The following is a 26,131-nucleotide window of genomic DNA, read 5'->3' as shown; positions in this document are numbered from 1 at the left end:
ATTGTTTTTCTAATTTATATTAATATTAACTTTAATATTGACTATTTTGCTTTAAAAACACCAAAATTCACTAACACAAAAAAAGACGTTGGACATTATATTTTCAATGATGTCTATAAGAGTGATGTTTATTTTTTGAATGCGACAGCATGTAAAAAGAGTGTTTTAGACCACTTTTGTTCTCTCTCTCTCTCTCTCTCTCTCTCTCTCTCTGAGTATGTAAAAAAAAACATTAATGATATTAGACACCTCTATCGATTATGTACTTCAATCATTTTTATTATTATTATAATGAAAAAAGAAATGGGAGTATTGTTGAGGGCACACCCTCACTTACCTAGTGCGTGTGATGCGCGGACGTTGCACGTGCCCCGGGACTAATCTTTGGATAAGACCATGGTCTATGAATTGAGCAAAGCTCATATATGGGCCGATCCACTGCCTATAGGGATACCTGGTTATTTTATAATAAATAAAAAAAATGAAAGAAAGGGGAGTATTGTTGAGTTAATCCCACATAAATTATTATAAAAATTATAAAATGCCCTCGTATTATATTAAATGACAACACAAAATAAAAATGGATTTCTAACCTTGCACACATGCTATTTTACTAGCTATGAAACCCAAGTAACATCAAACAAATTTTACTATTTATAATGGCTTTTATTTTCAATATGCCAATGACTATTGTGGTTTACCCAAAATATTAAGAATAAGGATTTTCTTACTAGAAAGTCTTCATTAGGTCAATACTCGGCTGATGTGTTACGGACATGGAATCATAAATCTGTTTCTTCAGGATACACAGGATATTTGCATTTGTGTATCCTGAAGAAATAGATTTATGGTTCCGTGTCCGTAACACATCAGCCGAGTATTGACCAAGTGAAGACTTTCTAGTTAGAATATCAGCAATCAAAATATTATTTTGGCTTTTCATTTTGAATTTCAAATGTTGAACTTAAATATCATTTATTTAAATTTCAAAAATTTTTAAGCATAATTGTAGAATGGATTTTTCTAGATAAGAGGAAAAACATATATTTCCTAGAGGTCAATACTCTCTTCCGGGGTATTAATACAAATTTTTATAAGATTGCATTTTCTTGAAAATTTCTAGCATCTCAACTGTCTCTTTGATGGAGAGCCTCAATTTTGGGTTGGGGCTAATATTTGTCTTCGAGTATTAATGTAACATTGACAATATCAATGTAATTGTCAAAACTGTTAATGGTCCTCCGAACTGTCTTAAAATTTTCTTACAATTAAGTACATTTGCATTCAATTATCGAAAAATTGAAATGAATGAGATCAACTAATGATGTATTTAATTAAATTTTGGGAATCTTTGAATGAAAATGGGCCTAAAGTCAGCCATGTGACAGATAAATACATATAAAGGAATGGTTAGGGATGCTTTACAAGTGAATTAATGTTCCTGACACCTTTCAATTCAAATTCAATCAGTTCTAGAGTAGGTATTTATAAGAATTAAAAGGACCCAACTAACCATAAATTAGTGGTTTCATAGCTGTGTTTTGCCAAAACAATTTTATATGGCCTTCATAACATGAACGTGCTTGAACGTGGTATTTCTCTCTTTGGGTAGACATGTTTAATACACACAACCATGCAATTATACACCTTTTTTTTTTCATTTTAAATAATAGTTTTAAAACTCATCGAGTTGACTCATAATTTGTCCAAATCTCTTGACTCAATTATATTTCGAGACAGGACCAAGGCTTGGTGGAACCAACCATAGTTACAAAGTTTGGATTTGATAATTATCTGGAGGGGTTCAATTCAGTTAAAATGGGATAAAGTTGAGAAATTTTCAAATAAAATAAGAAAAATTTCAGGAATATAAAATGATGTTTATGGGTTTTTTACTAAACCCATCATCTTCAATCTCTCCGAAAACTTTAATTTGTTTTTGAAAATTGAAGGTTAAAGAAAATAAAATTATGAAGCTGAAGGGCAAAAATGTTATCATAAATCACGATTAATCGATAAAGCAACAACTAATTCATTGATTCGCAAATATAATTGACCAGACCCTTGTTAGCAATCTCCCATTTAATTCTTGAAAAGCTCACGATTTTTTTCATTGTTTTTCAATAAAAGTATTATTCTCGGAGTTATTGACCTATTTTGAATAATTCACGGATTTTAAATTTGAAAAGAATAAAATGTATTTTTTTTTTTACAAATTCTACAAATTTTTATAAAACTTAGTGGAAAAAAAAATGTTACTATAACTTGTTGCAAAGGGTAAACTTGTAAATTGTGACATGTAACACAAGTCAACTTAGAAGCGGCCATACCTTAAAATTTTGGAGGAATCCATTTTTTTTTATGTGAAAAATGTCCATTTTATCCTTTAAAAAAATTAATGACACGACCCTCTACATTTATTTTCTTTAATCTTGTTACGCTTTTGCACAATGACCTCAACGTCCTCATTATCACCACCATCATTATTACCATCACCATTAACATCACCAATTTCATCATCACTATCACTATCACATGGCCAAGTTTTTTGTTTTCGAATTTTTTGAAATGAAGCTGATAATACATGCATAAAGCATATGCCACATATTTCCCATTTATCGAATTTTAGACTGGATTTTTGCAATCCAAAATTGAGTAGAACTTGATTTTTTCGCGGATCCAATTTTTGCCGTATTCCGAATGCTAACAAGGGACTAGAACCTCATAAGGATAATATTATGAATTTTTGAAAAAAATTGGAGAATGTTAAGATGCTTTTTCAAAAAAATTCTAAGAATTTTGTGATTATGAAACCAATTCACCCTTCAACTTGGGAAATCAGCCAAGTTTACTTGTCACATTAACTAAGTCAGCTTAAAAATACATCAAGTTGAGTTGAAAAATTGAACGACTTATTCAAGTATATCTAATCTTTTTTAAAGAACAAAAATTAAATATTCTAACCCCAAAGTGTTGGTGAGATGACCCAGACGACATCTCAGAAAGCAGAGAGGTCTTGAGTTCGAATCACCCCTTAGGAGCCACCCTCAGGGATTTATCCTATAAATTACCGGTTGTGTGTGGAGGGAGTTCAAAAATGAAAAAAAATATATTATATTTCTTTAAAAATATTTATATTTATTTATAAATTGTTATCTTTATTGAAGTTTTAAAACTATTTTACTTGCACCAAGCAAACATATTTTCACAAGGCCATCTCTCTATTAGGGTTGCAACCCGGGCGGGTTGGAGGCTAGACCCAAGCTCAACTCAAGTACTGGCAGACTCTCAATCCAAGCTCAACTCAACTTGAGCATTGAGCCTGGGCTCATTAACCCCAGCTCAACATGAGCTTGAGCTTCTATACTCGAGTTAGGTAGTTTTGGATGGATTGAGTTCGTTGAACAAGCTTAATTTGGTTTTGATTAATAAGAAGATTTTATATCTTAAACAAAATACTTTAAAAATTAGTAAAAATATATAACTAATTTAAAAATATTTATATATTATTATATAGCCTCGAGTTCGGGTTGAGTTGGATTGCCCAAACCCTCAACCCAAATTAAGGTTTGATTGAGTTACTTTAATCAAGGCTCAGCTCATGTTCTACAAAACTCGGCCCAGGCTTGCCCATCAATCGAGTTAGCCCAGGTTGGGCACAACAAGCTAGTCTTTCAAGTTACTGCCCTACTCCATATGGATTATTGTAGATATTGCAAATTTTAAATATTGCATACCAATGAAAATGCGTATTAGCCCTTCGGGTTTGGTTAAAATTAGAGATACCCTGAGATTTTCAAATTGATGGCATACCCCGCATCGTACATGCTCTTCCTTAAAGAGACTACCAAAAAATAAAAAATAGAATGATCAAAATGTCCTCATCTTCAACTTTTTGCCAAAAATCATTTATTTATTTTACTCAAAAATCCATTTTCTTCAACCTCTAGGGTACAATCTTTTTAACTATTTAATCTCATCTAAATACCATTGTTGTCAAACTCATGACAAACATCCAATCTCCCCCATGATCCTATCTGTTCTCTAGAGGTTTGAAAATTGAAAGATGGGGATAAAACTTTTTATAAAAAAGGTTGAAGATGGTGGGCACAATCTAAGTTGAGAGGGTCCTTGTTAACAAATGAAGTTGGGTTCAAGGGACCTTGAACCTAGGACATGGGAACAACACTTTACATGTCTTACTACTTAGTTGACACTTGAAATTTAGGGGTTAATTGCAAACATTAAGGCTTCATTCGGTTGATCTTCTATAGTGATTCTATTTCTTTGATGAATCTTAAGACTTACATTCCTCGAAGCTTTTCGTGCTGCTTCACTTTTGGTGGGAACTGGATGTTGATGAGAATGCTTAAACATTTGGCTCTCAACAATAATAAAAATCCAAAAATCTCTTGGCTCTTAAGCCATTGAATCTTCCTTTTACATTTTTTAAACGGGTCATTATAAAATAAAAAAAAGAAGATTAATGCTGGAGTGACGTCAGTGAGGAGACTCACAAGGGACATCTTGATGTGGTGACGCACGCATGCCACCACATCAAGGTGCCCCCCGTGTGTCCCCTACTGAGCTCACTCTAGCACGACTCAACTAAAAAAAATCTGAAGTTTGACTGAATGAATTTTGTCCCTCCATTCAATTCTATCTAAAGCCATGTCTTCTTTATTAAAAAAAAAAGAAAGGTTATAAAATCAAATTACAACTTGAAACTGAAATTGCCGACTGACTTCAATTAAAGGAATCAATCGCATGTTTAAGATGATAAATATGCGTCTGAACAATAAATCATTGTTTGTTGGTTTACATATTGCAATGCAACCTTGAGGTGGTGGGGATCTAGTCCAGATTACCAATAAAAAGGAAAAAAAAAAAGGGATTTTTAGACCTCGACCTAAATCTCTTCAAGCCATTCAACCTGACTAGGGTTCCCCTTCTACTGAATCCTGTGTGTTCCTGAAAAGGTTACAATCTCATTCTGTTGAAATGGGAAACTATTGAACCTTAAAAGCTAATCGTATTAGATACATAATTAATAAAGAAATGCAGCTCCATGTTCCTAGTGATTGGCATATACTCACTTGGATGGTTGTGATGAATCAAGCTGCATCGTGACAGGACCATCATTAACCAAATTAACCTTCCATAATCACAAGAAGAAAGAGTTAGACTATCCTTCCAGACTGACAGAAATCTACTGAAATTTAATGTCAGAGTAACTCTACCTTCATCATAGCCCCAAATACACCATCTGTGAGACACAGAAAAATGGAAGAGAGACGTAATAATATTAAATCCACGATAGAAGAAATCAAGACAAGGGACACTGCTAAACTGAGATAGGATATAGAATTATTATTCACAAAGGGAGGAAATGATTGGTAGAGATAAGAACATCTGTAACATACCCAAGTACCCAACTCGAGCAATCACAGTTAATTCAGATACCACATCATATAGCCATGTTTTGGCTAAATTGATCAGTGAAGCGATGTAGTTGGGGATTATCTTTTTCTTTGTTCTTTTTTTTTTTTTTAATTTCTTCTCTTCTGTTCTATTTATTATCTTGTATCCTTCAGGCTTTCTAGCTAGGATGGTTGTTTTGACCTTGTCAAGCCAGTTTTATTTTTCCCTTCTTTTAATGAAATCCTATACTTACCAAAAATGCGGATAGTAAAATGCATCTAGGTTTATATAAATAGACAAATATACATTATGCCTTCTTTTTTTAATTTTCTCTCTTTACCATTTTACAAGAACTGTGAAAAGCTCAAGCATTGAAGCAGAGTGATGAAAGCTTTGAAGGAGCAAATTTATAGAAAGATAAACTCAAGGAGTCTGATTGACAGCAAGTAAGCTAAAAATAGCAACTTGGATGTTTTATGGATGGAAGCAAATTTACACAAGCATCTTCAAACTTCTTAGAGAACCCATTCTAAGATTACTTAATTATCAAAGTTGTGAAGCAATGTAGGAATTTTATATCTCGAGTTTCTGAAAAGCAGTTAAGTAGTGCAAGTCTCTCCAAGCCCTATGGGTGCTTTAGGGTCTGTTTGTAATGTTTCTAATATAGTAGTCGGATATTGAAATTGTAACACGTCAATGTTGCTACTAGCAGACTGAGTGATAAAGAAGGACCAAAAATAGAGATAACTTATATTGCCACACTAACAATTTTTTTCATAACACACCGAAAAAATGAAATTAACTATGATGTCTGGGGTTGGACAACCATTCTATTTTACACGACGGCACTCCATTTCCATTTCTTTTCCTCCAAAGAAGCTCTTCGGGTTGGGTTCCTACTTGGTTGAGAAAACCTCATTTTTTTTAGTGTGTGTATCTACTTGTTTGATGCGTTATTTGTAATTTAATTAGTTGGTATCTTATTAAAAAATAATTATAGAAGCCCTCAAAATACGACAGCCCGAAGATGAAGAAGTTTAGAAGATAAATTAAAAACAGAGAATAAATAAGCCCATGCAAGCAGCAAGATAACTAAAATGAATGTAATTCCAAAAGAGTATCTATCTTAATCACCGTATAATGTGAAATCAGCAACAAACATGGGAGCGGATCCTCTGTAATCTTTTTTTCCTGAAGTTCCATGTAGTAGTTTTAGGCGGTTAAGACATGGGACATGTCAACACAACAATAAATCTATGCCGTGAAGATTTAAGATTTCAGTGACCGTTGGTTTTCAAAACCTTTGATCATGGGTTTGAAAAGGTTTTTTTCTTTTCAAATCAGATCTATACTCCCAAAATAAGACGATTGGGGTGTTATTGATTTTCAAAAGTGATCAACCAAGACTGTAGACAGATCACTACAGGGAACTACAGGAAAGTAGTACCACAGAGGATCCGCTCCCAACAGACACTTGTTTTAGAGTAACATGTAACCAAGAAAAAATATTATGCTCACATTGTAGTCTGACTCTGTTGGGGCTGGAGAACAGTGAACACGATTAAAAGGAAGAAAGGGAAATCCCCATTGAGAAACTGAATACAGGCTACCACATTTCACAATCAAAACCTAGTTACTCGATTTGAGTTACGTTGATTTCATAAACAAACAAATAAAAGCAAGATCAGAAGAAAAATATATTATTGGCGAAACATTTACTTCATGTCCATGTGTGTACCTTTTACTGCATCAGGAGTATAGGATTTGCAAAACTTTTCAACAAGGGTAGCATAAAATGTCTTCGCTCTCTGAGGTGGCATGGCCACATGAAAATCAGGCTTATTACCCTTCAGAATTCCATACAACGTGAACTGACTCACTGAAACAACAAAACACCATGTTAAACACTATCTGCTGCATGCCCATTCATGATTTCTTTTCTTTCCTTTGAAAAAGATAGAGATAATTAGTAATTTAAAAACCATATACCAAAATAAATAAATAAATAAAATAACTCTCCAGAAGAGGGTGCAGTTTTTGTTTCAAATACCCAATAGAACTCCGAAGTTTTTCTGCATAACCTGTGAATTTCATGGAATTAATAGTTTTAGAGGAAAATGCAAGAAAAAGAATGAATCCCAAGAAGAAGGATCAATCAAACATCTAGCTAGCAAAATAGCAACTAAAGAACACATGATTTTCATAATAACTATTATATATGTAATAACCACCATTTTGTATGGCGGAGTCATGGGCGTTGGAGAAGCAACTCCTTGACTCTACTCCACTTCCCCATTTGGGTCACGAATTACAAGGAGTTTCAACTCCAAAAATCACACCAATGACCGAAGTAGATAGAGTTGCAACTTCCACCAAAAAGGCAAGGAGTTCCAACAACAACTAAGGCCATGTAGCCCAACCACCCAAGTTGTTTGCTCCCAGAGCGCCCATGCCACCCTATGATGACTGAAGCCAACATCTGTGTTGGACCCTATGATTACTCGTAACTACAAATGTTATGTGCCTAATTGTAGGGATGAGAGTAGAGTAGTTTTAAGTACGTATGATGTATAGAATATATTCTTAATAAGTAGTATAATAGTTAAAATAGGTTAGGTGCATGGGATCATAATCTATCTTGTGGGAGAAGTTGAGTTGTGGGTTATGAGATAGTGGGTAGTTAGGGTAGTGTTTCTCTTGTATTTAAATTTATTATGAGATTAATGAAAAGATATGCAGAGAAATTATTATTAAGATCCTATTGGATTTTGAAGATTCACCATTTCGAATTGGTGGCTTAGGAGGTCCGATCTCCCTCGAACGAGATCAATTTCTGATCTTTTTTCCTCTTTTATTATTTTTGTGATCCAATCTAAGTGGGTACGTAACATTGGTATCAGAGCGGCGATCCTCACATAGAAATTGAGTCGATGGATGATGAATTCAAGAAGTTTTGCGAGTTTCTGCGTGATGGTTTGAGGGAATGTTGTCTCATAATCGAAGAATTTCTCAAAAAAAATGAAGAACTTATTCGAAGAGGAGAAACTATATTTAATAGAGTCGATGACCCTATAAGTGAGATCTTAGATGTGATCGAAGATCAACCTCCACAATCATTTTTCCAAAAATGTGAGATAAATGCCAATGAAAATCTCGTCACGTTTGCTAAAGACAAAGAACATCAAAGATCTAATGAAGAGTACAAAGGCGAAGTCAATATTTTCGAAAAATATTCAAAAGTTGACTTTATCCTTCCCATGGAATTCAAAGCGTATGTCATCAAGCCATTAATTATTTTCAAGAAGTGTCAAGACAACGACATCCAAAACGATTATCACGAGGACATCATTGATTCCAAGAGTCAAATAGTTTGGAAGTTATGTGTTAAGATGAATGTAATTGATTCCAATATCAATTAGGTTCCAGGAGGTTTCGACCTTGCGGACAATGTCGGTTTCAAGGAGGATGGAATGTTATATGCCTAATTGTAGGGATGAGAGTAGAGTAGTTTTAAGTACGTATGATGTATAGAATATATTCTTAATAAGTAGTATAATAGTTAAAATAGGTTAGGTGCATGGGATCATAATCTATATTGTGGGGGATCTTAATAATAATTTTTTTGCATATCTTTTCATTAATCTCATAATAAATTTAAATACAAGAGAAACACTACCCACTATCCCATAACCCACAACTCAACTTCTCCCACAATATAGATTATGATCCCATGCACCTAACATATTTTAACTATTATACTACTTATTAAGAATATATTCTATACATCATACGTACGTAAAACTACTCTACTCTCATCCCTACAATTAGGCACATAACATTCCATCCTCCTTGAAACCGACATTGTCCTCAAGGTCGAAACCTCCTGGATCCCAATTGATATTGGAATCAATTACATTCATCTTAACACAATTGATATTGGAGCTCACTTTGGGATTTGTTGCAAACTCCCAACTCCATCTCCTCCAACTCCACCTTCCAAATAGATCCTAATTTTCTATGTTGCATATAGACTCTTCTAAAAAGGTGAAGTACCAATATCAGGCATGCATTGGAATTCATGGATTTTATTGGGTTTTTCTTTCTTTGTGCAAGATATTGATGAACATTTTATCATAGATTATTAATTTTTTTAAGGTTCAATGGATCCAAGACTCCACACCGATGTTGGACATCGGCACCCAAATCGTATTCATCAATAATCAAAGGAAAAAAAAAAAAAAAGATCATCAAAGCCTTATTCCAAGAATATGGGGTTGGCTATATGAATCTTGTTCCTCCATTCCACTCCATTCATGCCACATGTAAAAATTTTCATCATGATTGGTGGTGGATTTTTACACCGACGACCAACCAGATGCGACCCTCCTCCTTAATCCAGGCCTAAGACCGGCAATGTAGTGCAAAGGAAGCACTATAAACGGGAGCAGCCACTTATACATGGTATATCCCCTCTCATGTACATATGATGACTCTTGAATCCCAATAGGTTAGGAGTCTGAGCTTTCTAGAGAGGTTAAAGTTTTCTCAAATATAGCTAATTGTGCAAATAGTGTCATTTCAAACATTAATGTTGGGATTTTTTATTTTTATTTTTTCAAATAAAATATTATTATTCTATTCGATTATTGTTTTAATTTGGGTAGAACAGTTACCAAATCTAATAAGTGTATAATTAGAATTTTATATACATTTTAGATTTCTCTAAAGAGAGTGGGTACTACCCAAATCCTAGTTTCTATAATTAGCGGCAACTCTAGGGTTCTAATTCTATATAGAGAGTGGATAGTCGAGAAGTCATCCCCATCCTTCACCAATTAGTTATTCCACTTTTCTCCCATCACTTTCATTGAGTGTGGGAATTGGGTAGTACTCTCAATCTCTTGTTCTCTCGAAATTGATTTTGCAGATTGGGAGAATATATTTCGAGGAAGTAATTTCTTTGGTAGATTTGAGGGTTGAATATTGTGATCATGAGACATTTGAATTTACTTTTGTAGGTAACAATCCTTATTTACATATTTTGATTCATAGTAAAGCAGCTCTAATTCCCATTTTACATATAAGTTTTTGGGATTAAATTCCAACAATTATTACATTTATAAAAAAAAAATTCTTCCTTTATTTTTCAATGGTTCAAGTATTTTTGGATGATTCCCATGGTTCAAATTATATTCATTTTCAAATAAATAAATAAATAAATAATGGGGTAAAAAAGAATACAGTTACAATGACCGTTAAAATCGTTATGTTAATTAGTGAAGAGTGGAAAGTCTTACGTTTTGATCCCATGCTCTTCCAGTCGTTTCATTTGGAAACAACCTCATGTTCAACACCTTTCTACATCTGCACAACAAACAATAAAATTATTATAATTATATTTTAAAAAAAAATAGTTTTTTATTTTTAATTTATAAAAAAAAAAAAAAAAAAAAGGATTTAGAGAGAGGGAGAGATAGATACATGTAATCTGCGTCTGATTCAACATCAGATTCGTGAAGACCGACGAGAACGAGGAGGCCTGGTCCTATCTCTGATATCGTGCGCCCTTCTACCTGCAATTCTCTATCATGCACCATGGGAGAAGGATAAAATGGAAAAGATAAAGATTTTAGGGTTTAACTAACCTCCACACTGGCAGATGCTACTCGTTGAACTACTGCTCTCATGCTTCTGATTTGGGGCCGCCTCCTCTTTACTGAAGTAATTGTGCGCTTAGTGCGTATAATAGCAGAGACCGGAGAAGAGAAGCACAACCCCAACATTTAGAAAAAGATCGCATTGTTTTTCTAGTGCAGATAGTGGGATTGTAATTTAACACCTTCTCCCCTTTCGTGCCACGTGCTATCTGTGGGCCCATTCCATATTCTTTTAGAACCATGGAAGCCTTACCCATTTAAGTAAGATTTCAAATCTTATTATGGGTAGTTGGGTCGAATGGAATTAAACACATTGGCAATCGAACATGCCTTCTAGATTTCATGGAAAAATTCAGTTAAAAAAAAAAAAAACTTTGAAAATAGATGGCTATACAATTTTTAAATTTAAATTTAATGGTGATTTTTTTTTTTTAACCTTTTAGAATTTTGTCTTCTACAACCTGCCATGTCAAATCATATATATATATATATATATATATATATATATATATATAATATATATATATATATATATATATATATATATTTTAAGACATAAGGTGATACAATTTGGAAACTTTCCTTATTTGGTAAAGGAAGTGTTTTTCTTCTTCTTAGAATCTCTTTGAAGTAAGGGGTGTCAAGTCTATTTTCACATATGCCAAAATCAAAACTTAAATGAAATATCGGTTCCGATTCTTTTCACATTCTATTCGCTATAGATATTCAGTAACCATCAAGTACCCAATAAGATAAAAGATCTATAAAAATAAAAAATAAAAAAAATAATTATAGGGTCCAATTCTGTGGGGGATAAACTTCCATCCAACTATAATTTTTGTAGGATTTACTTTTTTTCCTTTCCTCTTCAAACATCTAATTTCACTATAGTTCCTGTTATTCTTTTAACTCATTGTATTATTTTTTTAATAATACTCCTAAACTTCATTTTTTTTCACCTTTAACCCTTTAATCCCAAAGAGATACTCATGTTGTAGGCATGGGCAAACTGTAGTTATTTTTTAACTACAAAAAGAAAAAAATAATTTAATGCTTCGCTTGGTTCATACAAACAATGAATTCTTCGAATGAATCAAACTTTTGACTAGAAAATGTTTAAAAAATTGGATACATGAATAAGTTTGCAGTTGAAATTAATAAAGAATAAGAAATATAAATAAAAACTCCTGATCATTTTTAGATTCGAATTTTAACTAAGTATACTTAATTTTATACAGACACAAATCAATGATGGAACGGGTAATTGGTATCCAACACTAGTGGTGCACATTGGATTGGGTAAATCCGAGAATCGAACTAATCCGAAACCTTTTGGATTGGATTGGTTTGGATTAAGCATGGTTTGGTTCAGGTGCGGATATATATATAAAAAAATGCGATTGATTTGGTTTGATTTCGGATTAGGGGTATAATAGAACCGAATCAATCTGAGAACCGAACTAATCTGAAATATCTATTATAATATATATATTTCGTTATTCTATTACCTATTTCTCTTCTTCAACTTCATCTCCTCTATTTTTTTTCTAATAAAAACTCATAAAAAAAATGTACACAAATTTCTCTCTCAACTCTCAAATAAATCAACTCATTTATAGAAAAACTTTTTCAAAAAGTTTGATCCCTCGTTTTTTTACGAGAACCTTTATGCCGTGTTTGTTAGATAAAATATACTAGATGAACCTAAACTTAGATTCGTTAATCTATCATTTATGTATTAATTTCTTCACTAATCCATCGAAAATACCAATTTTAAAATTATAATATTTTTTTTAGTTTCATTGAGCTTTCTCTAGTATTCAATTTATACACATTTCAGTCAAAATTTAATCATAAAATCATTTTCATTTTTAAAATAAGCATTATTTATGATCTGATCTAAAGGGTTCCTCTTTTGAAAGAAAAAAATATTAATTTTTCTATTTTGAAAGTATGAGAACCGAGAATCGATCCGAACCAAAGTTGGTTTGGATTTATTCGGTTCTATAAGATAATTGGATTGGTTCGATTCCAAATTTTTAGAATCGACTATATTTGGTTCGATTCTAATTTTACAAAAATTCGAACAAATCCAAATCATGTACACCCCACCCAACACCGATTGACTTTAGGTAGAGAAAGTACCTACCTGAATTTCTCTTAATTGGGCTTTTAAGTATAGGCCCATTACCTTAGGACACGTGGTAGAATGAGAGTCTGTGTAATGTAACCACGGGGATTACAGGATCTGCATATTTCGTACAAACGAACTGCAAAGTACAAAGTCGAGGAAGCAATTGTTGAGTTACTCAACAATGGCGATCGCAGCTTCTAAGAAGCTCAGCAAATCAGCTCTTGTCAATCTTACACGAGTCTCTCTCTTCCACTCGATTCCTTCTTCTTTACAAGCCCTAGAAGAATCAATCAGATCTGCAATCGAAAGTAAAAATTACGACCAAATCCCCAATCTCCTCGTCGGGAACATTACCACAGCGCAACCCCACAAAAACCCTAACCGTAATCCCTTCTTCTTCCTCTCTTCCTTCTCTCAATCCCACAGAACCCAAATCATTGACGAAATCCTTCAATCCTTGATCCCTCTCAGACCTCGATCTCTCCCCCAAATCGTCTACTCGTATCTCCTCTCTCACTCCCTTCAAAACCCTAACCCTCTTCCTCTCGCTTTCGCCATCCTCCAACGCACTCTCCGCTCTGGATGCGTCCCCATCCCCCAAACCCATCTCTCCCTCACCTCTGCATGGATGGATCGCCGTAGATCCGATTCGGTTACCCATATCCTATCTGAGATGCGATCCATCGGATACCGACCCGATCGCGGCACATGCAATTACCTACTCTCGTCTCTCTGCGCCGTTGATCAGTTGGACGAATCGGTTCGGGTCTTAAAAGAAATGGGTCGTGTTGGGTGTGATCCGGATTCGGAGAGTTACGAAATTGTAATCGGGTCAACGTGTGGAGCTAGGAAGACCGATGAAGCAGCGAAGCTGTTGAGAGAGATGGTGGGGGATGGAATTGGAATCAGGTTGATGCCGAGGCAAGGGACGGTGGCGAAGATGGTGGCGGCAATGCGAGCGAACCGGGAGGTTCGGTTGGCTGTGGAGATGGTGGAGTTTTTGGAGAGAAACGGTTTTCGGGTCGGGTTTGAGGGGTATGAGATGGTGGTGGAGGGTTGTTTGGAGAGGGGAGAGTTGGTTTTGGCGGGAAAGGTGGTTCTGGATATGGTGGAGAGGGGTTTTATACCATACATCAGGGTCAGGCAAAGATTGGTGGAAGGACTTGCACGTGTTGGTGAAGGTGAATTTGCATGTGTTTTGCGGCAAAAATTTGCAGGGCTGAGATCTTAGCTGTTGTATTCTTTGAATTATGAGGTGTCTTAACCGTTGGATCATAATTTATACAAACATATATGGACTATCATTGGTCAAACTTATCACCAATCATGTATTGTTAAGTTTAAATCCAAGCCGTTGGATAGGATAATCTCCAAACTTTTCAGGGAGAATGCACATACAAATGCTGTATTATTAAGTGAAATCATTTTGTTTTTATTTTAATAATAGAGGTATTTCGAAATAATAAGAGACTTTATAGTTTAAAACTTCAAAAAAGTAATAGAATGCCAACTTGTTACTTTCTTGTCCCCACCCCCACCCAACACGCACGCACGCACGCAAGACACAAAATACTTATTGAAACGGTGCTCTTCAGGATCGAAAAAACAATTCCTCATAATTTACATTTACCTTCCAAGAAAATGAATGAACAGAAGAATTAATAATTTTATATTTTGACGAGTACAGAAGAATGACCAATCAATTTAAACTCTCAAGAAAAAAAAAATTAAATAGATGTAAATTTCTGCATAATTTGACTACCTTCTCAATCACCCCCTTACAAAATTTAGCTTCCCTATTGTGCAAAAGCCAAGCAATTTCTGAGCCCACAAAAAATTTCCAATGAATTTTTTACTTCTTTTGTCATTTAAAGCTTCCTCACGCTCAAGATAGTATGTCACTGACCCCAAAAGGCATAGATGATGATCAGATAAAGGAGAATGGAAGTTAAATCACCACCTCTTTAAGAGCTGAAACTTTACTGGAAAATCAATTAAAGAAAGAAAAAAAGAAAGATCAAAAGAATTAATCAAAATTTAAACATGCAAAATTGGCTTCTTTTCGGGTGGTGCAAGTCAATAAAAAGCTGGTTAAGGGCTTCAACCCCAAGATTCTTTTTGCTTTGTGTCGATCCGTGAGTACATTGGATAATCTTATGATGTCCATGAGTACATTGGACCATCCTCCAAGCAGCCTCGACAGGAAACTAAAACTCCCACAGAACTTCTCTTCCAGTGCTCTTCTCATGCCGCTCTAAAGTTTTGGGACAAAGTCTTGTAGTAGCACTTTTGCTGCTTTCCCCAAAAAAGTACAGAAAAACCCAGAGTCATTAATTAGGAGGTGTCAAAGAGAACTCACACTGGATAGCTCTCAAGATGTGTAGTATTCTAATAACATTAGGGTACATCACTATTGATAAACTAGGTATTACGTATTCAAGTCTTATAAGTTCTCATACCTTGTGTGATACAGATGGAGATATTTTCTCCAATGCTCGTTCAAAGTGTTGTGTCTTGATGGTCCATGGATGATTCATCATATCAGAATTTGCATTGCCTAACATCAGTTTCTCTTCTAAGGCAGCCATGGCAGCTTCATTTATCTGGCAGAAGATAAAAGTAATGTAAATCCATCGCCCTGAAGCTCTTTGTTAGCAAAACATTTCAAAAGTCGGTTCAAGTCAATTTTCAAGATTATAGGGAGATCCAACTTCAATATTACTGATACATACCACTGCGGCAAGATCAGCTCCACTTAGATTCTCACAAGCCTCCTTCCGCCCAATAGCAATGAAATCAACATCAGCATTGACAGGCTTCTTTCGAGCAAGAGTTTTTAAAATCAATCCACGTTCATCAGGACCAGGCAGAGGGACATAAATGAGTTTCCCAAACCTGCCAGGCCGTAAGATGGCATTATCCATCACTTCGGGTCTGCCAACATGTAGTGTATATCAAGATCGATGATATCTGGGAGACAAAGAAGATCTTCCTGCTAGGATAGCAACATTACAAAAATGAAGGTTAAACATTACCTGTTTGTGGCACCAATGACAAAAACACCCCGCCGTTGATCGGCACCATCTAGCTCTATGAGTAGCTGCAATTGTAAGCAATGGACCCATATCAATTGGCAGAAAGTATGCGGGGACACACACACACACACCCACAAACACAAACACCCACACCCCCCACTCCGGGGCTTCCCCCTCCAACACAAACAGACACATTAGTAGATAGACTGCCTTTGAAAGTCATTTACCTGGTTCAAAAGCCGCTCTACAACCCATCCACCTTCTTTACCCCGTTTGGTTGTTAAAGCATCCACCTGCAAAAATGGAAATGCAGCACCTTTCAAATGTCAGAATGCAGATCCTAAGCATATTCATTCTAGTGAGTGGGCTATAAGCAGCGCTTCAATGGCATTCTCATGCATAGAATATTCAAACAAAACAGAAATATAAGCCTCAAAGACAAGAGATGCACTTGTGAATATTCGGGTATTTGATGTGTGCATAAACCAGAGGCTGTGTGCATGAGAAAATACACATTTGGGTTTGTATACCTGTGCAAGCATGCATGTGTCCTTGTAAATTGTGCCTGAACTATAAATTAATTTAGTGACAGCATTGAGGTAGCCTAGTGCCCTGATTTAATGTCCTAGCAATAACACATCACAAGCACACTTGTTTGTTACTGCTAGCAATTACCATCGGGATTCTAGATTCATAAAGTAAAAGGTCGACATGGGACACTGGTATTGTTGTCTGTGTGCGCACACACATGTAGGCATAGTAACAAAAAACGGTGTGTGTGTTTGAAAAAAATGTATTAAAACACGTATTATACCTCTGGCGATTAAAACAATAAAAAAAAATGCACTTTTTTGAAAGTCACATTTTTTTTAGAAAGTCTTGCTTTTTACGTTTTGAACACGCCTTTTCTATAAATAAATAGAAAGAAAAAACTTTCTTTGTAGCCTTGTGGTTGTTTTGTGATTTTATTCAAGAATGTTGTTTGATGTGAGAATTGATACATAATAGAAGTTGGTGATTCATTCATGTAGAAATATGAAATTTTATGAAAATATCTTGATGTTATAGTTTTTAATTTTTTTCAATAGTGTATTATTATGATAAAAAAAAAATATGTTGATGTGTAAACTCTTTTAGCATCAAAACATATATAATTACATTTGAGCACAGGTAATATTGAAAACATGGAATAAATTAAAATAAATGTCTAATTTATTATTTTATATACACATTTTTTACAATTTTTAATATATTCTTTATTTTTATGTTTCATCGTTATTATCCCGTTTTTTCTGAAGCTTTCCCTTTCTGTTTTAAACCCATATTCCGGCTCTGTGATTATGTGCTTAGGTGATACTAAGTTCCAATAACTAATAATTGGACAACGAATAAGTTAATGTACCTCATCAAAGAAAAGTATGCACGGTGAGCACGTCCGAGCACGGCTAAATATTGTACGAACAGCCAACTCACTTTCTCCAACATACTTGGTCAGAAGTTCAGGACCCTAAACATCAATCAAGACAGTTAATAGGTGACTTGACTCACAAAAGCAAAAAAAATTAGATTCCCTGGTCATTAAGCTTACACTGTTTATGATAGCTCAAGTTCTTTTCCTGGAAAGAATACCTACTGAGAAGACAGGGAATGCTGGACAGCAACATGAACATAGAGACAACAAACAGACAGACAAACCTTGATGTGTATGAAGTTGGCTCCTGCCTCGTTTGCGACAGCCTTAGCAATCAGTGTTTTACCACAACCTGGAGGTCCATAAAGCAAAAATCCTGACTCCAAATCCACTCCAAATTCCTGGAAAGTACGCAGATGTTTATTTTAAGTAAAGAAAACATCTTACACCATAAAGCTATCCAATAATAACGAATAGATAGTACAATATAATAGGGAAGACCACAAACAAGTATAATTAGAGGGAAGCTACAAATAGGTATAGTTGTATTTAACAGGATGGAATATTATATACCAAAATAATGCCATCTTCTAAGCTATACATATATATGGGGAGCATTCAAGGGACATAAGTAAAAACATATGTAAAAACAATGATTTTTTCAAAATATGGGTTAAAAGTTTCAGATTGAGCCGATTTTTGTGAGGATGGTCTCTATGATGATCATCCTCACAAAAAATCAGCCAAATCTGAACCTTCTAACCCCATCAAAAGTGATTTAGAATGTGGATCGTCGATTTTTTACCTAATTTGTAAACTCCTTTTGATGGATTTAGAAGTTTCAGATTGGGCTGATTTTTTGTGAGGATGGTCTCCTTGTCACAGAGATCATCCTCACAAAAAATCAGCTCAGTCTGAAACATCTAACCCACATTTTGAAAAATCATTGTTCTTTCATATGTTTTTTACTTATGTCCCTTGAACGCACCCCATATACATATGCAAGAATTTTTATTAAAGATTTAATTTATTGTCAAAAAAAAAAAAATGCAAGAATTTATGTGAAGCAAGTACTATCCGGAAGGTTATTGTTGGGTTTCAAAATCATTCAATTTTCTCAAAACAAAACAACCATTCAAAATCTCAAGTGGATCAAACTTAATATAACAATTTTAGAGAAACTATAAGAGTCGAAGAATCATTCAAAAATACACGCACCTAAAAACTCTCAGTTACAAGTCCCCAGTCCTATGTTGTCTCTTTTAAAAAATCAAAGAGTAATGCTTCCCATATTTTCTATATTCTACCTTTTTAAAATGGTAATGGCATTTTTATTAAGGAAGTTCCTTCGAGAATTTTCAGAAACTCATAGCTTTTTGTACATAGCCCAGTTTGCATAAAACTGAATCTATCAGAAAGCTCGCATCAAGATCTTTCCAGTGGGATCTATTGTCAAAATGTTGTATCTAATCATATATTTATGTTTAAATCCCTATCATACCGTCTTCGTTCCTCAACGATAATGGGGGAAAAAAACTAACTCTGCCATCTAACATCATAAGTTCATAACCCCCCCCCCCCCCCCCCCCCCCCCCTTAGATACTTAGCGAAGGGTGGGTGGCTAGAGCAAATAAAAGAGAAATAGCAAGGGAACCTTGGAACACCACACCTTGCATTTTACTTGAAGGAAGAATCTCGTATTGCCTATCTTCACAAAACACCTAGACAATAATTACCTCATAGTCTTCAGGGTGCTTTATGCGCCTAACAATGTAACGGTCAAATTCCTTCCTCAACAGATCAAGTCCTCCAACATCTTCCCACTTAACATTTGGTATTGTAGAAAATCCTTCTCTTCTTGACGAGGGTTGAACCATCTTAGCAGCTTCCTGCAGCATAGCATGAAAGAGAACAGCTGTTACCATCATACAACAACAACAACAGAGCCTTATCCCAAGATTTGGAGAGCTGCTACCATCATGTTAAATGAATTAGTTAGCAACAAAACAAACAAAATTCTATATTAAAATTGGTCAGCTTCTCTTAAAAACAAAAAAGGAAGATTTTTATTGTAGTAGGCTGCCCATTCGAAAGAAATACTATTTGTTAGAAAGATAAAACCATCTACCCATCTGAAGGTAGCAGTCAGACCCCAAGGGTAAATAATCAAGATAGATGTATGCTGAAGATAATAGGAAAATGCGAATGCATACAAACCAAAACATGGAATGACAATTGTTTACATTTTAGGGAATATAAAACTTATGATGCATGCAAAGCCAGGTGAATTAGAGGCTTTAATAGCTTCTTTGAGGAAAAGCTGAAGTGCTTTCAAAACTTAAAAAGGTGGAAATAATAACAGTGAATTTGCACATTCCTAAGACCAAGAAATCAAATAATATGAACTAGAAAACAAAGTGTACAAGGAATTTTAAAAGCAGTAACTTGAGTATGAAAAAATTATTAACTTCCCTAATCATCTACAAAATTAAAGAAAATCCAAGACAAACATAGTAGCAAGTGTATGTAGTCTCATTGTTTCCAAATTACCTCAAAATCGGCCATAGTGATGCTAAGCCTCTCCATTTCTTCAGGTACCCATGGATGTCTCCACCATTCTTCATTTCCATCCTCATCTTTGGATTCTCTCGATAGCTCAGACTTCCTTCTATCAATTATTCTTTTCATAGCAAGATTACCAGCCTTGTTTGCCAGTGCTGCCAAGTCAGCTCCAACAAAGCCTGGGGTAGACCTAGCTATTTTCCCTAGGTCAAAGGTACCCTCAAGTCGAAGGTTGTGCGTAATCACAGAAAGGATCTCAACCCGTGCATTTTCATCTGGGACACCCAAAACAATTTCTCGATCAAATCGTCCAGGCCGTCTTAGGGCAGGATCAACAGCATCAGGCCTATTCGTAGCTCCAATTACAAGAACATAATCAGGTCTTTGATCAGCTTTTTCTGTATCGAGTTCCACATTGCCTGACCCTATAACTTGGTGTGATTCATCCATGCAAGTCATAAGTTGTGTCACAATCCGTCTCTCCATCTCCCTCTGCAAACTTTCTCTTTTCGAAGCAATTGCATCTATCTCATCAATGAATATAATTGATGGAGCAGTCCTATAAGCTTTCGAGAAAAGGTCGCGTATATTCTCTTCGGATGCACCTTAAATATTTATCATATCAATATTGAGCTTTAAGGAAAGCTGCCAAAATCATGGGAATTGAGAGTCCAGAAAAAATAAGACGACAAAATGGCAAATGACCATTTCGATACCAAGAGACAAATGTCTCACTCTTCAGACCAAAGAATGGCAGAACCACGCGACGCATTCCATCCCCAAGGCTTTCTAGGTCTAGGGATGAACTAATGACAATCACCATGAAACCAGTTGCAATTTTTTTGCCTTACAAATATAGGGATTTTATTAAATAGAAAGAATACAAAGATATAACCTAAGAGGTTGAGGAGACATACCAAGGATAAAAAAGAAATAATATCACAAGCACTACTCCCCCATAAAAAAATAACCCAATTAAAGAAAAATCTTCAAAGAAAAACCTTGCAGAATCTTAGGTATCAATGAAAACCAGTTGGCATTTCAAAAGAAATAATTACACTTCAAGAAAAAATATCATACAAGGAATGCCAAGAATACTAAGGCCATGCTTGGTACACGACAAATCATTTGCAAATGCAAATGATTTGCACTACGGTGTTTTGCACTGCAAATGTTCTGTAATGCAAATGGTTTGTGATGAATGATTTACTATTGCTTGGTAACCATTGGGAAATCTCTTGAGAAACTTTTTTTGTGATTGGTTGATCTTTGCAATAAAAATGTTCATTGTGATTTTGCAAATGATTTGCGGTACTTTTTGAGCCATAATCATTTGCTGAAATTTCTTAAAAATTTAGGTAACCATGCAAATTTTTTGCAATGCAAATCATTTGCATTGTTTAACCAAGCACTAGTAAAATTGATTTCAAAAAATTATTGGCATTTGCAAATGATTTGCAGCATACCAAGCAGGGCCTAAATTCCAAACTTCTTTTTCATAAATAATTAAGAAAAATAACATTAAGTGACCAGTGCAACAATTTAACTCCTCAGCCAATAGTCTTCATTCAACATTTGTATTTTTGAAGTATGGCTCAAAACATATTGGGCCCGGTCCAAGTGTGTGTGTTTTTTGTTCGGTCCAAGATAGTTTGAGTTTGGGCTTTGTAACTCATGTAAGTGGCCCACTTTGTGATGCTTCTAAAAATAGGGGTGTTTTCTTTTGTAAGAAGTCTAAGTCTTTTCTAGAGAAGAGAGCAGAGAATGAAAACTCAAGAGAGGAGAGGTCAAGAGGTTTGGGAAGATCGAGATCTAGAAGAAGGTGAAACTAAGTGATAGAGGTGATCCCTTGTATCGATTTATCTCATTTTCTTCATAGTAAAATCGAGCACCAATGCTCACTCCTCCGTTGACGTAGCCTTTGAGTGAATCACGTAAAATCTCATGTTGTAGGTATTGTATTCTTACTCTTTCTTTGTGATTGTTTATCATATTTGTATTTTCTACAATTAGTTACGTTTATCCTTCATTGCCATTATCAAATAAGGTCTAGGAAGGTGTGACATACAAGGTGTTTGGTGAAATACCCAATAGGTGTTTGGTGAAATTACTAAGTGAACTTCAAAAAGGTGTTCAAATACACAACAAGTATTTGGTATTCTCTCACTATTAGAGTGGTGGACTTACGTGGCCTTCAATTATTTTCTACAAGGATGCTTATTGCCTTAAAATTTTTTTGACATGCGCTTATAATGCATGTGTGTGTAGCTGACCAATAATCTTGAGTCATTATAGAGAGGCCGCACAACTACTAGCATAGTGAAGGAACCTCAAAATTGCAGAGTATTAGAATGAGTTAATCACACCTACACGACCAATTGCATACACTAGTAGTAAAATAAACCAATTAAAATTGACCCAGACATGAAGTTCAATGCCCTCTTATTCCTAGTGTCACCAATAATTTCCAACATAAGTCCCAATAGAACCCATATTCTTAATATCTCCAATTCTAATTATAACCAGATTACTGTTCGATTACTAACATAAAACATTCATCAAAAGAATAGAATCCAAACTAGGACACAACAAAGAGAGCAATACAAAATGCAATTTTTCAGTTCAAAGAAGCTTTAAAAAGGGATGTTTTTTTATAAACCTGAGACACCAGAGACAACTTCAGTCGCCGAAATCTTATAAAATGGAACCCCAGTTTCATTAGCAATGGCATGAGCGAGCTTGGTCTTTCCACAACCAGGCGGTCCATGCAACAAAATCCCTGCCATCGGCTTCACTCCCAACCATCGCGGCAAATGCGGATGGTAAAGAGGTATGATCACCTCCATCATCAACTCATCCAAAACCGATTTCATCCCTCCCAGATCCCTAAACCTCGGTCCATCCTTCCCCTTCACCTCAAAACCACCGACCGAACCTTTCGAATCCGTCAATTTCCCCTTCTCCCTTTCTTCACTCCTGCCTCCTTCCACAAAATCAATCCTCCTCTCCTTATTAACCATCTCTACCTCCAAATTTTTCTCTTCGTCGTCGACCTTTGAATCGATTTTCTTGGAAGCACTGTAACTCGATCGAAGCATTGATTTCATCAAATCGAATTCTGGTTCAACTTTTGTTTCATAAATTGCATCTTCAGATGTCGAAACCCCTCCATCTTCTTCTTCTTCAGAACTGTCATCCGATGAAGAAGATGAATGTGCACGGAGCAAATTCTCTTCCATCTGACCGATTTTCTTGAGCTTCTTACGAACTGGGCTTCGAAAAGGAATGAAATCTTCGTCTTCATTGTCAAGATTAGAGGTTGAAGCTCTCTGACGAAATTCTAGGGTTTTTTGGACGAATTTAGTGAAGGGTTGAAGCTTGATTCGTCTGTAATCAGGGTAATTTGAGCGGAGATTATCAACGATTACATTGACACTCAATTTGTTGCGCTTGTTGCATGATTCGAGACGACGAAGGAGAATATTTCGATCTAAGACTGAAGAAGAGCGACCTCTCATCTCGATTGTTTGACCGATTGAGTTCGAGCTGTTTGTGTGTGTGCGTGTGTGTATGAGAGAGAGAGGACCTTTTGAAGTTACACCAACGTTCACAATTGCAATGGGCAGAGACTAGAGAAACACAAGTTTCTATGCATCAGTACAGGTTTTCTAGGGTTTATGAATAGAATTCCTCCCACACCTCAACACATTCCCCGTAAGCTATAATCCAAGAAAATTTTAAAATGGAAAGATTTTAAGCATTAGGGTACTATTTAACCCAAATCGAATCGTAACCATGATTTTAAAACTCGATTTCACATCTCGTCTCATCCAGGCCCAATACCGAGTTGTCTCAGATGAGTTTTCCAATACGTTTGAGACATCTCGTGAGAAAAATCAAAATATTGAGTGTGAGTCCTAAATTTCGGTCAAAAAATGATTTTGTGAGTTGGTCTCGTTCAGCTCTGATATGAAGTTAACTCAGGTGATATGTGTCAGTCTCGGATGAGTTTTAAAATCATGATCGTAACTAAAAGCAAAACAAAAAAAAAACTCCGATTATGGATTCTTAGTTTCAAGATTCATCTAGAACGATATCCTGTTTTTATAGCAAAATAGGTGTCTACGTGACACATTGGGCTACATGTTATATAGAAGAACATCTTGGTTAAAAAGCCCAATGCAAGTTAAACTCCTACCAAAACACTCCATGTAGGATATTAATCTGGATCCTGACTCTATTTTCAAACACCCATATAAAAATCAGGTCTAAAAGAAATCGAAAGGAATAGGAACAGACCTCAATTAGTTCTACCCTATGAGTACCTGTGGGTAAATTGAACCAATTTGTTTTATCACTTTTTTCATATTATAAATAATTGAAGTTTTCTTTACCTTAAAAATTAATAGATATTATGTAAAAAAAATTCATGGTTTCATATGAATTATGTATTCTAATTTAGAATGTTCATCTTTTCTATATAGTTTATTATTTGTAAAGTAGATAGATTTTTATTTTTGAAAAAAAGTTAACTCAGATGTTTGTTAAAATAATTTGTAATTATGTTATTGATGCTTTTATAGTTGACGTATTATGATCTTGAAAGAGAAATTTTTGTAATAATTTATAAATGATATATATATAGTGCTATCGTTACATGCATTGTTTTTTGTCTTATTCATTTATTAAGATCGGGAACCAATGGTACCCACGGTTTTTAGCGGTTCTAATTCTACTAATTTTAAAATTGGATATCGAAATATAAAAAAATGTGATGATTCTCGTTCTAAAAACTTAAGGCCCGTGTGGATACAGGAGCCAGAAGTACTTAGAACATAAGTACTTTTTTAAGTACTGTCTGGAGTAGGTGGATAACTGTTCTGTGTTTGGATGTAGGTTCTGAAAAATATTGTTAGAAGTACTTTTGATAGAGTTTTGTGTTTGGAAACTATTTTGAATTCTGTTTAAATGATCAAAATGCCCTAATAAGTATCAATTACTATTTTTAACATTATAACTAAACAAATTATTCTTCAAAAGAAATAAAAGTTATTGTTTTTATCCACAAAAACTAATATAAACACCCAACAATTATAAATAAATAGAAAATATTGTGAGCAAATATATATAACCACTAAAAATATGAAGAAGTTTTCACCACATCAATGGATAGTAAATTTGTGTGTAATTCACATCAATCTTCCAATAAGAAAATTTTAACTATGGTTGGAATGCTCATGAATAAATCATTGAGTGAGCAATTAAGGGAGTTAGAAATCCAAATTCAAATGCTACATTAAAAAGCTACCACCACATCAATGGATAATAATAAAATATTATTTAATTGCATTTTTGAGGGTATGCTTGTAATTTTCAAAATTTATGAGGGCATACTTGTCCCAAATGCTACACCAAAAAGCTATCACCACATCAATAGATAGTAATATAGTATTACTACAATTGCATTTTTGAGGGTATGCTTGTAATTTTAAAATTTATGAGGGGTATACTTGTCCCAAATGTTACACCAAAAGGCTACCACCATATCAATGGATAGTAATATAATATTATTTCAATTGCCTTTTTGAGGGTAGATTTGTAATTTTCAAAATTTATGAGGGGCATACTTGTCCTAATCTCGTTATTTTGACAATATTTTTATGGCTCCGCGCAAGAGTAGTTTAGAGAAGTAGCACCATCGGTACTTCGTGAAAAAGCACTAAAATGACTCCACAGTAAAGTAATTTTTTCCAGGAGTAATTTATCCAAACACCTTTAAAGTGCTTCTGACTCCCCGCAAAAGTCAGAAGTACTTAGAAAAGTCAATCCACACAGGCCCTTAGGAACCGACCAATGGACATCCCTTCTACTTCTTAATAAGTAAAGAAAATGCCTTCTTGTCCTATAAAAG

The 26,131-nt window shown here is 34.9% G+C and overlaps 3 protein-coding genes across 4 annotated transcripts; 1 reads left to right on the top strand and 2 right to left on the bottom strand.

Moving 5' to 3' along the window:
• Window positions 1-4,721: 4,721 nt before the first annotated feature.
• On the bottom strand, window positions 4,722-11,286 carry LOC147392169 (D-Tyr-tRNA(Tyr) deacylase family protein). Of its 2 annotated transcripts, XM_086459895.1 has the most exons (8): window positions 11,067-11,259; window positions 10,903-10,994; window positions 10,719-10,785; window positions 7,472-7,502; window positions 7,160-7,300; window positions 5,241-5,266; window positions 5,097-5,155; window positions 4,722-4,971 (listed from the first exon to the last, which is right to left on the bottom strand). In XM_086459895.1, exons 1-8 carry the CDS (start codon window positions 11,202-11,204, stop codon window positions 4,938-4,940), a joined length of 588 nt encoding a protein of 195 aa, XP_086316021.1. In that variant the 5' UTR covers window positions 11,205-11,259; the 3' UTR covers window positions 4,722-4,937. The 2 variants fall into 2 exon arrangements, with proteins under 2 accessions (XP_086316021.1, XP_086316022.1); XM_086459896.1 differs by lacking the exons at window positions 4,722-4,971; window positions 5,097-5,155; window positions 5,241-5,266 and adding an exon at window positions 5,736-7,027 and having other exon boundaries at window positions 11,067-11,286.
• A 2,018-nt stretch (window positions 11,287-13,304) lies between these two features.
• Window positions 13,305-14,753, top strand: LOC147392168 (Pentatricopeptide repeat (PPR) superfamily protein). The gene has a single exon (XM_086458232.1). The coding sequence runs from the start codon at window positions 13,394-13,396 to the stop codon at window positions 14,441-14,443; it is 1,050 nt and encodes a 349-aa protein (XP_086314358.1). The 5' UTR covers window positions 13,305-13,393; the 3' UTR covers window positions 14,444-14,753.
• A 171-nt stretch (window positions 14,754-14,924) lies between these two features.
• On the bottom strand, window positions 14,925-23,954 carry LOC147392167 (cell division control protein 48 homolog C-like). The gene is made up of 10 exons (XM_086458231.1): window positions 22,880-23,954; window positions 20,209-20,825; window positions 19,395-19,547; window positions 17,943-18,059; window positions 17,650-17,754; window positions 16,475-16,540; window positions 16,248-16,312; window positions 15,945-16,146; window positions 15,672-15,815; window positions 14,925-15,504 (listed from the first exon to the last, which is right to left on the bottom strand). The coding sequence occupies exons 1-10, from the start codon at window positions 23,736-23,738 to the stop codon at window positions 15,457-15,459; spliced, it is 2,376 nt and encodes a 791-aa protein (XP_086314357.1). The 5' UTR covers window positions 23,739-23,954; the 3' UTR covers window positions 14,925-15,456.
• Between the last annotated feature and the right edge of the window lie 2,177 nt (window positions 23,955-26,131).

Source organism: Akebia trifoliata, chromosome 11, assembly GCF_017979445.1.
Source record: "Akebia trifoliata isolate Shusen 1 chromosome 11, ASM1797944v1, whole genome shotgun sequence".
Taxonomy (NCBI): Eukaryota; Viridiplantae; Streptophyta; class Magnoliopsida; order Ranunculales; family Lardizabalaceae; genus Akebia; species Akebia trifoliata.
This window is presented reverse-complemented; position numbering and strand designations above follow the sequence as displayed.